General features: G+C 37.9%; 1 protein-coding gene across 1 annotated transcript in view; it reads right to left on the bottom strand.

Annotated features, from left to right (window-relative positions):
• NEBL (nebulette) overlaps window positions 1-17737 on the bottom strand; it is a 335691-nt gene that overhangs the window by 148664 nt on the left and 169290 nt on the right. Inside the window, exon 4 of the mRNA XM_024766146.1 lies at window positions 12873-12980. Coding sequence (XP_024621914.1) covers window positions 12873-12980 — 108 coding nt within the window. The remainder of the gene's footprint in view (window positions 1-12872; window positions 12981-17737) is intronic.

The following is a 17737-nucleotide window of genomic DNA, read 5'->3' as shown; positions in this document are numbered from 1 at the left end:
AAATTTTTTAACTCAGAACTATCGCTACAAAGGTTGGGAGTAGGGAGGAGATGAAGAAAAATGGCCATAGTTTTACTTTCAAAACCCTTCAACTTCTTAAGCACTGAAAACCAAAATAGAGAGAACATGTATTTGAACTTTTAAATGCATGCAAATATTTATATGTTGATCTTTTTAGCCACCCTGAAATTAATAAGCCAATCGATTACTCTTCTATAGATGAGCATTTTTTACATTTTATATATAATACTATGGTATGATAGATTTTTAACGATAGCTTCCAGAAGCCCATACTGACAGGCAAACAGGGAATAGGGAAAACAAACACAGGACACAGGAAAACTGAAAAACAAAACTGATAGCACCTACGATACAAATGAACTATATGAATCACTGTCCAAGAAAATGATTCAGTAAAATTCTCCAAAAACTATTTTAAAACAATGATGGCAAGGGTTCAATTTCTTTACCTCCCAAACCTGGTTAGTTACCCTTGTGATATTAACACAGTGTTTCCCTCTATCAAGCACTTATCACTGCGCTGCAATTATCTGCTCACCTTTTATAGGGTAACCTATAAGCTCCATGAGGTCAAGGGTCATATCTATTTTATTTCTCATTAAATCCCCACCTCCTAGCAAAGTGCCTGGCAAACAGAGCAAACACTCAAAATGTTTGTTAAATCAGCAATTGTTTTCAAAAGTGGTTTCTTTTGAAAAAGAAATGGGGGGGCGGGCACAGATTTACAGGTACACATTTGAAATCTGCACATTTGAAAATATGATACTAATCTTTCAATAATCTTGCCTCAATCTACATTTCAGTGATGGTGTCTCTCTCTGCACTCTCACAAGTAGATGCTGGGTGTTCCTAACCTCACATTCATTCCTTTCTTCCTTTGCTCATTTCAATGCCATGTCCCTCATTTGTGACTTTACGTTGCATTAAGCCTCTCCTTCTCCATGAAAGCCTTTCCCAAACACTTCACGCATTCTAGCTTGGGCATAAATGCATGCAAAAAGTGGTTTCTCATTTTTTCCTGCAAGCTACAGGGGCTGGTGGAATGTGATGTCCACAGCAAATGTTTAATGTTTAACAAACATGCATATACACGTAAGGGAACAGTGAAGGCAACTTCTACTTCTATCATTATTTACAGTCAAAGCACTCTGTTCTGGAGGATTCAAACATGTACAAGAAATGCTGCTTGCCCTCAAAGACCTATAATAATTATACAACAAAAGTAAATATTTAAATCACTTTGTTTGGGGAAATCAATTCTGTCTATCAAAAATAAGAAGTGTTAGGAAGAACAGAATGATATTTTTAGGTTTCTTTCTTTTATTCTTTCTTCTAAATCTATACCCTTTTTCACAGTCTGCTAATAAACACAGGCAAATTCTAACACTTTCATAATTCTAAGGAGGCAATGATACAAAAGCTTAACTCAATTAAAAGTTGGCTTTGTTACAGTTACTACAGCCGCAAGAGGAAAAATAAATCATAAATGTGAGCAAACAAAAAAATGATTGCTTCTTGTCCTTGGAAAAGTCTGGGGGTACTTTACAAAAGCAATAGGTCCTTCAAACAGAAATTTGGAGCTATCCTTTCACAAGCATCATTGCACATGATTCTGTACAGAAAAGGAAAAGCCTACAAAGCAGCCTTGACAATGGGGAAAGAAAAGAAAGCTAGAGTAGAAAGTATAAGCAAAAAATAAAGAAAAGCAATTTTCGTGACAATTCTTCTAGGAAAATGAAATGCAAATTAGAGAACATAGCTGCATATGCTTGAAAAAGAAAAACATTCTTCTAACTTCCAGTCATGCAATTTTCTTTAATTGTCTAAACTTGGCTTGGGTTACCAATGGGTTTTAATTAAATCTCTGTATAATATCTCCCTTGACTCATGACCTCCTAATAAGTTAAAATGACGTTTGACTATGACACCTATTAACTGAAAAAACAACAGGTTTTAAACCTACCTCCAAAAATCCATTGAAATGATAATTGTGGCATAATTATTAATGATAGACACATGTGGGGACTCCACACATATATCTGTAAGATTCCTGTGTTTTCTTCAACATTTAGTATGTGCTCACTGTAGATACGTCCCAAGAGGTATAATAAAATCTGGAAGAAAATTCAGATACTTTTTAAGTTTTAAATCTGTATAATGTACTGGAAATTGAGACTTTTTTAAAAAAAAAAAAAAGCTAGTCTTTATTAGACTTGCCCTGTGGCATGGGAATATTTCTTTTCTATTGTCACACCTCTGCCCTCTTTTTTCTTCATATCCACCCAGGTCAAGCTGCCAGCACAGGACACGTGAAATCTATATTCTGAGCAACTGAGGCCTGGAGAACTTAAAAATATAATTACACCTGTGAGTTACCTTTGTTTCCATAAATGACCCTCGATGAAAACCACAAGTCAAAAGAGGCCTGAAAGGGCCAATTGGCCAATTGGCCCTAATCCTTAATTAAGGATTGGAAAGAGGAACCAGACATTTTTTTAAAGATTGTTTGGTTTGAAAATAGGAAAAAATTTAAAAACTGAATGTGCAAGTTTTCCTGGAATAGCAACAGGTGATATCATCTACCTCCACTAAAGACAATGGCTTATGATAGTAGCTTATGTGTCTAAGCATATCTAAAACCTATGTTACTTATCTCAAAATTATCCTGTGATTTATGTAGATCATTTCTCATAATGCCCTGTTATGAACTGAATTGTGCCCCACCCCCAAATTCATATCTTAAAAGCCCTAATCCCCCATGTGACTGTATTTGAGATGGGGACCTTTAAGAAAGTAATTAAGGTTAAATGAGGTCATATGGGTGGAGTCCTGATCCAATTCAACTTATGTCCTTACAAGAAGAGGAAGAGACACCAGAAGTCTCCTTCTCCTCAGTGCACAGGCACTGAGGAAAGGAAAGCAGCCATCAGCAAATGAGGAAGAGAGCTCTCACCAGAACCCAACCCAGATGGACCTTGACCTGGAACTTCCAGCCTCTAGAACTGTGAGTAAATAAATGTCTTCTGTTTAAGCCACACAGCCCATGATATTTTTTGTTATGTCTGCCCAAACAGACTACTGTAAGCCCTATTTTTTTCAGGTACTTACTCATCAAAAAGAATTCCCTGGCTACGACATTTTAAAATAGGGGCAGTCCTTGCATTTCTAATATGATGAAATTCTTCAATGCCATGTTAGAAACCAAATGGTCCTGCTTTACTTAGAGAATACTACTATAATTTTGGATAAAACTACAGAAATCACTGAATATTTAAGTAAAAATAGGAGAAAGTGAAAAATAGGTGTTTATCAAGCAGCACAAAAGGAAAAAAAATAACCAAATCAAAGCAATCTTAAAAGCTATGAATGCTCTTTCAAAGAGAAGTTTAAAGAGAAAGAATGTGCAAAATTAGTCAATATTTTAAATATTATTATATTCATTTATTCAACACACATTTATGGAGCACCTGCTATGTGTCAACCACTATTCTAGGCATTAGCAATTTTGTGTTGAAAGGACAGATTAGTTCCCTACCCGACTGTGGCACATATCCTAGGAAAAGTTCAATTTGCCTAGACTGAGAAGTAGATGTGAAACAGGAGGGAAGGGGGCAGGGCACAACCTTTAAAAGAATGATAGAGCCCTTGGACAGGACAAAAACTGGTTAGAACCAACTAGGTCCAAGATGGTGGAAGATTCAACTTCCAGTGGACCTTGAGCCTCATTATACACTCATTGTAATACATTAGCATACGCTAAATGACACACCCACCAGCACCATGATGGTTCTGAGGCTGACCATAAAAGGCCAAAAAGTAGGCAGTGAACCAATTCCTGGAAATCTCTGCCCATTCCCCCAAACAGTTGGAATAATCCTCCCACCTGTTAGCCTATGAAATTACCCAGCCCATAAAAACTAACCACCCCATATTTCAGGGCCTCTTGGCTTCTGAGATGGCCCACACTGTCTGTGGAGTGTGTTTCTCCCAAGGTCACTCTAGCCTTTTGAGACGGACCACATTCTCTCTATGGAATGTATATCTCTCTAAATAAATCCACTTCTTACCTATCACTTTGCCTCTCACTGAATTCTTTCTGCAATGAGACATAAAGAATCTGAGCTTCATTACGTCCTGAGACCAGGTGTGTGATCTCAATTAAAAGACAGTGGGTTCAAGTCCCAATCTGGGTTTTGGCTGAGTTCAAGTCCTGGCCTGTCCGTGCAAGTCCCAATCTGTCTGAGTCGTGTGGTTTCAGATGGAAAGGCAGACTCTTTAGTAAAAGAAAAAAAAAAATGAAGAAATGGAGAAAATGACACCCTTAAAGGAATTCAGTCCTTTACTGAACAAGTATATTTAGGTAACTACTTTGTGCTAGAAAATGATGGAATGGAGGAAAGATCTGGGAGTCTTAAGGAAGAAAATCCATGTGATATCTACACAGATCTTAAAAGAGATGTTTGATTAAAATCAATATAGAAAGGTTAGAACTCCTGTAATAATCTCTATTATAAGATGAAACTCACACAGTGCTAGAAGGAGTCACTCCTCAAAGTCTCAAAATGGGTATGTTAATCAGTGGTAGTCCTGGGTAAGCCATCCCAGAGCCCGCAGCCTTGGGCAGAGTGAGAAGCCACGGGAAGATCTGTTGGCACAAGAAGTCAATTCATTTGTTTATCAAACTTGGCTCCACGCTAGGCCCTGGGGCTAAAGAGAAAAAGACACAGCCCAGTCTTCATAGAGTTCAGTCCAGGAGGAAGATAGTTCATAATGCAACTCTAGAACCACAATGCCAGGGAGGCGAGAGGCAGAGCGAGGTCATGGGAGAAAAGACAACCTCTGAGCGGGTACAATCAGCCTTCCAGACAGACGTTTGAAGTGGATCGGGCTCAGGGTCCAAGAGGGACCCCAGGCTGGAGATCTCAGCTGGCACTAAACTCATTCCACGCTAAAGGTTTTACGCTTTAACCCAAAGGTCATGGGGAGACACTGATAGATTTTAAGGAAGAGAGTGACAAGATCAGATGTGCACTTTAAGAACCTTGAAAGAGGGCTTCCCTGGTGGCGCAGTGGTTGAGAGTCCGCCTGCCGATGCAGGGGACACGGGTTCGTGCCCCGGTCTGGGAGGATCCCACATGCCGCGGAGCGGCTGGGCCCGTGAGCCATGGCTGCTGAGCCTGCGCATTCGGAGCCTGTGCTCTGCTACCAAAAAAAAAAAAAAAAAAAAAAAAAAAAAAAAAAAAAGAACCTTGAAAGAAACCACAAGGAGAACAGCTTACGAGGGAGCAGAGGCAGTAGAATGACAGGTGAGAACAGTCAGAAGACCATTCCCACAACCCAAGCAAGGGATAGGGAGGGCTAAATTAAGGATGTGACAAGAAAGGTAAAGTGCAGAGCATCATTCTTGGCGATGCAAAACATAAATTGAAGAAGACATGGATAATCTTCATCTTCACAAAGTTAGAGAGGTAAAACACATACCACATGAAATGTTAATTAAAACCAAAACGTGGAATGCAATGTGTGAAGTCGGTGCTACAGGTAACAGTCCTATCGTCAAAGTACTGTCATGATTCAGAGATTAGAAAGATCGCTACTCCTGGGGTCTGAATGTGTGCCTGGGATAAGGGGGTGGGAATGTAATTAACAGATAGTGTGAAATTGTTCCAAACCAGAAGAAAGACTCATGAAAAGCCCAGAACAGAGTAAATAGCCAGGCCTAAAAGAAATGGAAGAATAGTGTTGAAGGACAGTGAAAGATAAGGTGAAAAACAATTTAGGAGCAGATTGTAGAGGGTCCTTAGAGTCAGAAATTAAGGAGTTTAGGAGATTAGACTTTATCCTACTCAAAGGGGAGGTCCCAGGGAAGTTTTTTAGTGGGTTATAATTAGGGTCATGATGAAAAAGATATTTTGAGTCCTCTGGTGACAGTGTTTAAGATACAATGGAAGGAGCTGAGAGAGCTTGAAAGGAGATAGGGCCAATTAGGAGACCCCTGTAATAACTTAGGCAGGATAAGGGCCTGAACACAGCAGGATTGAAAAGAAAGGAATGGGCGGGGGGAAAGGGATTTCACAAAAGAAGGACCTTCAGAAATTGCTTGCTGAATCCTTAATCTCTGTTTCCAAAAAGAAGTCATATGTGTTAATTCTTTTATTATGGGGGCCCTTCCCAAACCTCCTCTTTAGACAATGCCATTTTACAATGAAAACTCTTGTACTTGCCATGCACAAGTAATTACTGGTCTGGGATGTATTTGTTTCTTTAAGTGACTGGGGCTAAAAAATTGAGGATAAAAAGAAGAGATCAACCTTTGATGTTCTGCCCTAGGTGGAAAAATAAAGCAAAACCAGGTGTAAGGGAAACCACGGATTTAGATGAGAAAGGACGAAGAGGTAATTTTCCGTACATTTTTCTCATGAATACTTTTATAAGTATTCCTCATAGAAATACTTTCCCTAAGGAGAGGTTGTTCAGAGGATCTGGGTATTTAGACTGGGTATGTCAAAGTGTTTTGAAACGAATAAACCATTCATACATGTGGTAGGTATTATAAGGAAAATACATGTTATTGCCCTATCACTTTCTTTGACATATTCGATCTCTGCTCTAAAGATAATGCTGTAGACCCACTATTACTCAGCAGTGCATCGGAGTTACTGGTTGAGATAAGATGAGGATAAAGCTTGGGTCATTAAGGTAACACATAAATGCACTCTGTGAAAATACTAGATTTCAAGGGCTTAAACTGAAACCACTGACCTCATCACTAATCACCTATGTTAACCAGCCCAGTTATGAGTTATAACAAACTGTCTGTTATAACAGAAATAACCATTCTCCTTTCAAACTACTTGGTGTACTAGATTTCACTACTCAAAATCAGAAGATTCCATATCAGTTTTTCATTAGTTATAAAACAGTTAACGCTTCTTGTATGAGGAACAAAATTAACAATCTATTTCAATATGGAATATTGTTTACCTTTCCCACCTTTAAAGAAAAATCTTATGTTTGCTCAATATAAAAAAAAGAAAAACTCTATGTCAGTTGTTCGGGTTCATATAAGACCTAATTGCCTCATACACTATAATTTTGCTACCAGTTTACAATTAGCATGCATTTTTCATGCATGAGTTGACCCAATTACATAACAAATTTTGCCTTTGGGGATTTCTCCTGACTGCTTGTCTTCTGTCCACCATACAACTCAATTTCACACCATCAGCAGCTTGAACATGGCCACAGTCAGTCTCTGTCAAAATGATTTATTTAAATTACAAACAGAGACCAGATCCCCAGATAATCAACCCTACCCTCATGCTCACCCTTACACTCAACATAACTTTGAGTCAAATCTTTTAATAGTCCATAGACACTGCTATTCAGTTATTAGGCCATGTTTACCTCCAATAATCTAATATTTTTGAAGCTAACTCACAAAATCTCAGGGAACTAAATCAGCAGTATCCATGTGAGCTTATTAATGGGCACATAATTTATTTTGCATTCTAAGAAGTCAATGAAAAATTATGTAGCTGTCTCAAAAAAGCTAAAAATAATTACATTTCAATATCAAATTACAGAGAGACTCTTTTCTATAATGTTAAAAAAAAAAAAAGAAAGAAAGAAAAAAAGGCTTCAACCTGAACTTTTCCGGTAAAGCAAGCAAGCATTTCTGGGTATGCTAACTGTGAAAATGGCAGTGAAAAGAGGTATTTGGGAAACAGGATAGATAACCATACGGATAGATACTTACAGGGTAAGGGACAGAATACAGAGCAGATGAAAACACTATGGTCTGTATTGTCTGTGGGCTAGTGATCTAAGGAAAGGGAGTTCTAGAGATTCCCACTGAAGCCAACACACACAGGCACACATGCATGCATACATATACATACGCAGAAGTATTTCCTCTGTGAGTCAAGGCACAAATCTTAACAAATCACATAATGGTACACTTACCATTTCAGTCACTCGGTAAAATACAAGATTTTGTCATCTGGGTTTTTTTTTTTTTTCCCCCTTCCCCTTCACACAATATTTCTCCACCACCTGAAATAAATTAGAAAATAAACATCTAGATTTTATCTACAGCACAAAGATTGTCAAAGTCTCTCGGGGTTGAACTTCATCATTTTATTTCACAATTTATCCACAGACTGTCTCAGCTAATTGAAAATACAGCTTATATTAGTGTGTAAACAGGCAAACTGAAACACATCAGTAATCTTCTTCAGGCTGGACTGAGTCCCTTGGATGTCTGGTGGTGGTTCTGCCTTGCTATCCTGCTGCAGGTTCCCTGAATGTACTGATTATAAACTTGAAGGTGGTAACCACATGAATTGGAAACAGCCTTTACAATTACCCACACAAGCTAGAGCTATAAGGACAACGGAGAAAAGGCTTTTTTTCATGTTCAAATGCACAGGAATTCCTCAATTCACATTTGTACGTTGTCCTTTAAGAACATTTTCCTAAAATATCACTAAGTAATGAGGGTGTACTAGGACATTTCTGCCATTTCTGAATTTCTGACCTAGAATGTATGACCTAGGGAGGTGGGGTAAGCAATCAGACATCTTCTGGAATTTCATGGAAAATTTTTTCTTTACTTTGGGAACCAGTTCTTTTTCTTTCCAACCATTCTGTAAATTGTGAAGTCCTGCCTCTTTTCTTATTCTTTCTGCAGCTATACTAAGAGAGTAATATAGCAGAAGAATTTTAAATTGTAGCATTTAATAAATCTCCAGGTTCAATATATTGGCATTATAGACACCAAAAGAAAGAAGTTAAGGCTAAACCTGCTCTCACCCTTTTCATTACACACAATTTCAAATCTACAGTTGTATTTCATCCCACACCTCAGTAACATAAACAGACTGAGTAGGCATTTCCAAATGATTTCAAATCTTTGACAAATGAATATGAGAGTGTCTGGAAATTTTTCATAACACTGACACAGACACAAGCAATCAAAAATGCCCATTCATCCGTAACATATTACCCAAAACACCTAGGAGTTGTCATTAAATCCACTGTTTTATGTCTTTATATTTTCCTTAGTCCAAAAGGTATTAAAGGCAGCTTAGAAGGATCCAGACAATATTCAAAGATAAACTAAAAACAAGTAAAAAAATGAAGCAAATGGAAAAATAAAGATCGCAAAGACCCTGACTTAGTGAACCCACCTACATCAACCCACATTAAACCTGGAGCTCAAACCTCATATCCCTTGTGATTTTCAGGATACGCCCACTCCATCCCAGCATCTCCAGCAGGAAGATGCTGGTGTCTCTTCAGTCTGACCTTCTTCCTCTCAAAACAGACACAATCTAGGCCACTGTCAAAAATTATCTGTCTGGATCTGGCCAATAAATTTCAGTGTTTGGGTTTATCTGAAAGCAATGCAGAAAACTAGACTACCCAGAGTACCACTTTTCAGATTAACCCAAGTTTCTGATGGAAAAAAGATCCTTGAGTAATATGGAAAACCTGTGAGGTCACAGGAAAATTCATGAAGTTGTAGCCTTACAAACGAATAATAAACTCAACAGACCTCAGAATATTTAACAGCTTCCTTTCTTCAAGAGTAAATCCCTAACTCCTTGTGCACTGTTGGTAGGATCGTAAATTGGTGCAGCCACTATGAGAAACAGTATAAAGGTTCCTCAAAAAATTAAAAACAGAACTACCATATTATCCAACAATTCCACTTCTGGGAATATACCCAAAGGAAACAAAAATGCTATCTCAAAAAGATATCCCCACTCCCATGCTCATTCACAATAGTGAAGACATGGAAACAACCTAAGTATCCATCAATGGATAAGTAGATAAAGAAGTTCTGAGATATATGTATGTATGTGTATACACACACACACACACACACACACACACACACACACACACACAGAGGAATATTATTCAACCATAAAAAACAAGAAAATCCTACCACTTTCAACTATATTGATGGACCTTGAAGGCATTATGCTAAGTGAAATAAGTCAGAGACTTACTGACAAATACTGTATAATCTCACTTATACGTGTAATCTAAAAAACAAAGAAACAAAACACACACCAAACTCATAGGAAAAAAGATCAGTTTTGTGGTTACCAGAGGGGTGGAGAGAGGGAGAACTGGAGGAAGGTGGTCAAAAGGTACAAACTTCCGGTTATAAGACAAATAAGTATTAGGAATGTAATGTACAACATGATGAATATACGTACAACTGCTCTATGATATATAGGAAACTTGTTAAGAGAGTAGATCCTAAGAATTCTCACCACAAAAAGAATTTTTTTTTCTTTTCTTTTTACTGTATCTATTTGAGATGATGATGTTAACTAAAACTACTGTGGTAATCACTTCACAATATATGTAAATCAAACCATCACGCTGCACACCTTAAACTTACACAGTAATGTATGTCAATTATTTCTCGGTAAAACTGTTAAGAATAAATCCCTAACAGTAATATTATGAAATCTGTATTTTCTTACTGCTATCCAAATAGTAATACGTCTCATCACAGCTAAAAGAACTACTTATAAGACTGCTATCTATGGTTGCTAACATCAAGAAAGTGACACAAATTTTTTTTTAAAGATGTTATCTAATTTAAATACTTCTAAAAATCAGCACTGTCTATATTACAGGCTTAATCTAAATAGTATTTTGCATATACTGCTATGTATATGATAAATATAGATTTATACGTACCTGGGTTTTAATGGTTTTTTGCATAATTAAGAATGGATCTGCAAACAGCCTCTGGTATTGAATAAAATGTATATTCCTGCTAATGATAAAGGTTGGTGAAATGATCAGTTCTTTTCTTATTAAATATGAATAATGACTTAATTTGAATATAAATTAAAAGGCTTACCTTTGAATCAACTGCAATCCTTACGTTAGCTGTCATGTAGATGTCTTAAGTAGAAATGTGTAGTTCTTTTTGAAATAAATTTGTGATAGTTGAAGATTTATGATGTAACTTTGTTTTACGCAGCATTATTTTTATTTTTTAAAAAAGCTTCTCCAAAAGTAATCCAAAAAAAGAAACATTACTGAATGTAACTGCCAGTGGGACATATCTCTAATTTGTATTTTAAAAAACAAAAATAGGGTTTTGATTTAAGGAAAGAAATGAAGGGGAAGAAAGACGATGGACTCAATCTTCAGTATTAATGACTGGTGGGGTTGTTAGGATGGGGTAGAAAAACTAAGGGACAAAAGCCATGAATCCTTAAAATTCAACCCTTTCTCTTCAAACAAAAAAGTCCTTACTGAAATAAAATGTCCATTTAAAGAGCAAACAATGGAGAAACCTTAGGGAATATGGCAAAACAAAGTCTCTGCTCTGTCTCCTCTCACTCCCTAAATAAAATTTTAAAATACTGAATAATTCTGTTTTTGAACTTTTGACACATAAAATTCTTTCTCAGATTATAGCCTATGATTCTATCTGCAAATTGTTACTATATATATGTATATTATTATGATGGCCAAATACCAGTGAGTTTAAAACAATCTGCTAATTAAAAATTTCCTAGAAATTAATGTTACGTAACTTAAAACATCTCGACACACAAATTTTGGTGATTGTACAAGTGACACACAAAATAGACTCCTCGTGAAAAATGGTATGCCTCTTGCATATTTGCTCACACTTTTATATCACGTACACAGTTGTTGATTTTCATTCATATTTCCTCTTGAATACCTAACACTGAGTTAATTTTTTTCTGGAAAAAAATGCATTTTGACGCACTTCATATAATACTTTAGAAGAAACATAATTACCACTTTTAATAAGTACTCGGTTAACAATTTTGGTCCTTAATATGTTTTGAACTTCTGTTAGTCTCAATTTTCTTTTTCAAGAAAACACTATTACTGAACAAGACGCAGCTTTCAAATCCAAAGCAACTTCATAGGTAAATGTTTATTTCAAAAATTAGATGTAATATGCCATTTCAACAAGTATCTGATTTAAAATATGAAATCTTAAATATACACAATTAGCAAATATGAGATTTCTCCAGATAGCTAACCTTATATGTATACATTGTATACTATCCCAGTGCAAAAAATTAACTGATGGCTTTAATATTTACCTATACAAGTCCTATTTTGGAAAAATTCAAAAGCTGAGAATCATTCAAAAAGAAATAAGATGCTAAGTTACAATAATGTCTTTTAATAGCAATATTATTATTTCTAAATACACAATTAACTTATTTAATTAAATTGATTTACTAAATAATTTACTAGATAAATCAGTTTAATAAATAAATTAAAAGTGTATTCAGAAATATACAGGCATACCTCAGAGATATTGCATGTTCAGTCAGTTCCAAAACAGCTCAATAAAGCAAATATCACAATAAAGCAAGTCCCATGAAATTTTTGGTTTCCCAGTGCACATAAAAGTTATGGTTATACCATACTGTCGTCTATTAAGTGTGCGATAGCATTATGTCTAAAAACATGTACCTACCTTAATTTAAAAATACGTTATTGCTAAAAAAATGCTAACCATAATCTGACAATACGGGGTTGCCACAAACCTTCTGTTTGTAAAAAACACATTATCTGTGAAGCGTAATGAAGCAAAGCATGATAAAAGGTATGCCTGTAGTCACTGCTGTTAAAGTGTTAGGTTCTTGATAACTGTGATGAAATCAAAGGGAAGGAGTTTAAAAGGTTAACTTGGCATATTTTCTGAGGATACTGAGTACTGCTTGCATCCCATAGCAATAAGAACACTTCCAGGTTGCCCAATTTCACTTTCTCACCAGAAATACAAGTTAGGGTATTACATCACTGAACAAAAGGTCACCTACGTTACTGATTTGTTCCTGAGTCCTCTTCAGCCTCTGTAGCTCAGGAGTGTCTGTAACAATGCTGAAGCCCCTTCCTTTGCTTTCTTCAAAATCTCTTTTGTACTTGACCTAACAGAAATAGAAGTGAAGGAAAGGAAGGAAGAAAAAGAAAAGTAAGCAAAAGAATCACAAATCCCACTCAGGATAGACGGGGGCCATATAAGCTGCTAAAACTGGAAGCAGAGTCTCCAGGAACAGCTCTACGAGCAGGTGGCACAGTGCATAGCTAGACTGCTTGGTTTGCGTTCCAGCAACCACTGTGTGACCTTAGGCAAGTTACTCAACCACTCTGTGCCTCGGTGGTCTCATTTGTAAAATGGTGATGATAACAACAATAATAGTATTTAAATAATGCTATTTAGTAGGCTGAAAGATAAGATCAAACGTCTTAATTCACATACCTAGCCCACAAGAAGCAAGCAAGCACTCCATAATAGTTATTATTATCATCATTAATAGTTATACTAAAACTGACAAAAATGTGGAAAAAGAAAGTTAAATTTGCTCCCGTGGCTTGTCTTGTCAGTGACAAAGCATCACTTTGAGCCTGGACAGCACTATGGAGGAGGGAGACATACAACATTATCAACAGCAGCCCTGTCCCAACAAAGTTTTCATTCTGTTTCATAAGGCAAAGCATATGGATATGATTATACAATGTTGTACTGCCAAACGTTGACTATGTAAATGCTTACGAAAATATTCATAGAACAGGCCACACCTAGAGATTAAGAGGCTTCAAGCGCATGCCCTTGGCATACTGTGTGAGGTACCTAAGTTTTTTTCGGTATTTAAACATATTTCTTTTCTAATTACAACCCAGTGAGGCTGAACTTTACAGTTTCCTCAGGGGATTGGAATAGCTAGTGCTTAATCTTACTAGGGCCCCACCTCCTATTATTAGCATAATGACAATAACTGTCACACCAGTTAAATATCCTGCTTGTTAATGACTGAGATGGTTACATCACTTGGACTGGTCTTATTTCTTTAGAAGACTAGATACCAAGACGTATGGAAACATATTTTTGATAACTCATATAATCCCCATTTTCACATTCATAATTATCAGCTTCAAATTAAAACTTAAATTAATAATTAACATTTAGGGTAGCTAATAAAAATGATTCTGTAAATGCTACTTTCTATATAAATTTGAAAAGTCTCCTTAACTGATCATGGAATGACTGTTTTTGTTGAGTCGTGTTTGTATTTAGATACTCAATTCTCTCAGGCATTACTGTCCGTGAGGCTACTGGAAGATTTCCTTTTACCTGAAGAGCTTAAAAAAAAAAAAAACCTCAGATGACAATAAATAAAAAGAAACAGATACTCTCATCACTTTTAGCCTAAGAATATCTAATTTTCCCTCCACGTTTCATTTAAATATATAAAAGTACTAAAACCCTTACTTTATTTCCATAAGTAAAAGGTCAAATAAACCACATTATTTTTCTTCTACAGAAAATGCTGAATGAGATTAGCCTTCTAACTCTCAATCTCCCAGCATGTGTGAAGATACACACCAGTACATTCTCAGTGTTCTATGCCTAACCAAGCAGGGAAGACATTTAGCTTTGCTGGAAGTAAGCACTAAGGTGCAGAGCAGTAGAATAATGAAAGTAAGAAAGATGGCAAGGTTATAGTAGCAACAGGAATGAAGAAATAAGAAAAATCTATAAGCCAAGTTCTAACATCCCTAACACCAATTTCAGAGAAGACACAATCACATATTCTTTTTGTGATTAGCCTGGGTTTTTTTTTTTTTAATGGCAATTTCCAAAGAAAGAACTGAAAAGAAAAAAACAGTAAATTTTGGAATCGTAACTTTTGAGTTAATTACCATTTAAGTGTCCTTTCCACATTCACAAGACACATAAGAATCATCTGATTTGGGCTTGCCACATTAAGTGACTAGTTTTGAAGAGTATACAATCACTTCCACAACTGGATTGCCGAGTTTTAGAAGATGTTTAATCCTTTTTTAATGGGGTGATCCACAACCAAGCCTCCTATACTCTTAGCATCAACTCAAGCACCAATCCATCCAGTAAATCTTTACTGCACACAGGGAGACTTGGAGCCCTCGGTCAGTCCCTCTCTTTTCTGTACTCCCAGCCACTTACATCCTATCTCTCTACTTGGGTCTAATTTTAAATGTTATATCTGATGGTTTGCCAGGTATGCATAGTCTGATTCTGAGAGACAAGTGGATATAAAAATAAAAAGAGCTCAAAGGTCAGAGGGAGGTAAGAGGATTCCTCTCTTCAGTCTCATGTGTTTCCTCTGCCCTCACAACATGACCCCATCCAGCCAGTGAGAGCCCTGCACGCTGGGCCCTGGAATCGGCCCCCACATGTGTGTCCAAGAGCCCCAGATCTAGGACTTTGGTAGGAACTCTTGGGAAAGGGGTGCTCTTTCTCTACGGTCTGGCTAGTTTAGCAAGCTGTAAAACTGAAGCTGCTGGCCATAATTTGGCCACTACCCAATGAGGATGAAGCCAACACACAGGCAAGCAAAGCAAGAGATCGTGAGAGACTCCTGACAACATCATTCGAGCACCTGGATCTAACTCTTCCTAAAGCCAGAACCACCAGGCTTACCAGTTAAGTGAGCTAATATCTCTCCTTTCAATAACCAAAAGAATTCTGATTAATACACCACCCCTAACGTGCCTACAACATATACACATGTACAGCGAGTTTCCCAGAATTACTAACGTGTGAATTTCTCCTCGTTTACTTCTACACTCTGGTTCTTTCTATTTGTGACACAAGATTTACGAGTTTATAAAAATAGGGGATTGTATCAGGGAAAAAGCGTTGCTTTAGTGGACAAGAGCCTAGATTTCACATCCCATCCCTGTCACTTACCAGTCACCTCACAGGTCTCCTAGCTTCTCTGAGCCAAAGTTTCCTCATTTCTAATTAGAGATTCTGATAAATTCTTAACTAATAAGCCTGTAGGGACTGAATGAGATAAATCACAGGGAAGAACTTCAGAAGGTATAAGGTATGGTGCAAATGCCCAGCATTATCATCATCGTATTAGTTTTGCTTGACTTGAAAGGGTTACCCAGTGTCTGTCATAGAACATCAAAAAGAACAGTCCTGGGGCTTCCCTGGTGGCGCAGTGGTTGGGAGTCCGCCTGCCGATGCAGGGGACACGGGTTTGTGCCCCGGTCCGGGAAGATCCCACATGCCGCGGAGCGGCTGGGCCCGTGAGCCATGGCTGCTGAGCCTGCGCGTCTGGAGCCTGTGCTCCGCAACGGGAGAGGCCACAGCAGTGGGAGGCCCGTGTACCGCAAAAAAAAACAAAAAATAAGAAAGGGAAGAAGGGAGGGAGCAGGGGAGAGAGAAAGAAGGGGAGTAGAAGCAGACAACAGGAGTGTGGCCCAGACCCAGAGGTAAGAGAGGAACCCCATATTCAGGGACTGAAAATGGCTCCATTTGGCTGAAGAAGGGGGAAGAGCTGGGAGATTAAGCTAAGAAACACAGATCTAGATGAGATTTAGAAAGAAATTGCTAGCCGCAGTGCTTATCTTAGTCCATTTGGGTTGATATAACAAAAAAGCCATTGACTGGGTGGCTTACAAACAACAAAAATTTATTTCTCACAGTTCTAGAGGCTGAAAAATCCAAGATCAAGGTGCAAGCAGATTCGGTGTCTGGTGAGAGCCTGCTTCCTGGTTCACAGATGGCCATCTTCTCACTGTAACCTCACATGGAGCAAGGGATGAGGGAGCTCTCTGGGGTCTCTTCTATTAGGGCACGAATCCCATTTATGAGGGCTCCACCCTCATGACCAAATTACCTCCCAAAGGCCCCACCTCCTAACATCATCACATTGGGGATTAGGTTAAAACATATGAACTTTGGGAGGATACAAACATTCAGTCCATCGCAGTGCTCTTATATATTAACATTAACTCAAAGAGTATTCACTCAGCCTCATATAAGCTGCTCTTAGAAACTCCTGCTCTGTCCCCACTAAAAATGCCTTTTCTTCCCTATGCTTCAGCATTGGCTATAAAATTATCACCTCTGGTCTCTTGTCCTCTATCCTGTTAAAAAGTATTTTATGATGATTCTACAAATAACAATGGCAAATTATTCTAGGAATGTCATTCTTTGGAATCGCCTCAAATATTCACCTATTTAATTCTTTGCTCATTCAACAAATACTTATTGAGCACCTACTATGAGCAAAGTACTGTTCCAGAGGTGGGAACAATGCAGCAAAGAAAACAGTCAATGATCCCTGCCTCATGGAGTTTACATTACAGCGGGAGAGAAAGAAAAGATGTGAAATTTATATAAGTTGAATAAATGGTATGTCAGTGCGGGGGCTAAGAGAAAAATAAAGCAAGAAGTGAGAGGAGAAGGGTCAGGAATGCTGCCCTTTTAAATAGGGTGGTCAGGGAAGGCCTCAGTGAGAAAGTGACCTTGAAGTAAGACCAGAAGGAGGTGAGGGCTATAAGCAGAGCAGCAACACACTGGACTTCTGGTTTAACAGGCTCTTTCTGGCCACTGTATTAACCCACTGGAGTGAGCAAAACAGAAGCAGGAGACCAGTAAGAGGGCAGGCAATTTTGGTCCTCCCCCCTGCAGTCGTCCACTATTAGAGAACATCCCAGGACCACAGAAGACAGAGTGTTCTTGAGCCCAGCCTGAGACCCTGGCCTCCTCAGGAGACCCCAGCCAGGTGATCTGCATCTCCTGTCAGAAAAAGGCAGGAAGGACACAGAAGGAGGGAGCAGAGAATCAAGACACAACTGTGAGTTCAGAAAGAGGACATGCTGTACCTGGAAGGTAATGCAGTCTCAG

The sequence above is a fragment of the Neophocaena asiaeorientalis genome, unplaced genomic scaffold, assembly GCF_003031525.2.
Source record: "Neophocaena asiaeorientalis asiaeorientalis breed wild unplaced genomic scaffold, Neophocaena_asiaeorientalis_V1.1 scaffold217, whole genome shotgun sequence".
Taxonomy (NCBI): Eukaryota; Metazoa; Chordata; class Mammalia; order Artiodactyla; family Phocoenidae; genus Neophocaena; species Neophocaena asiaeorientalis.
The sequence above is the reverse complement of the archived record's forward strand: the minus strand, read 5'-3'. Positions and strand labels throughout refer to the sequence as shown.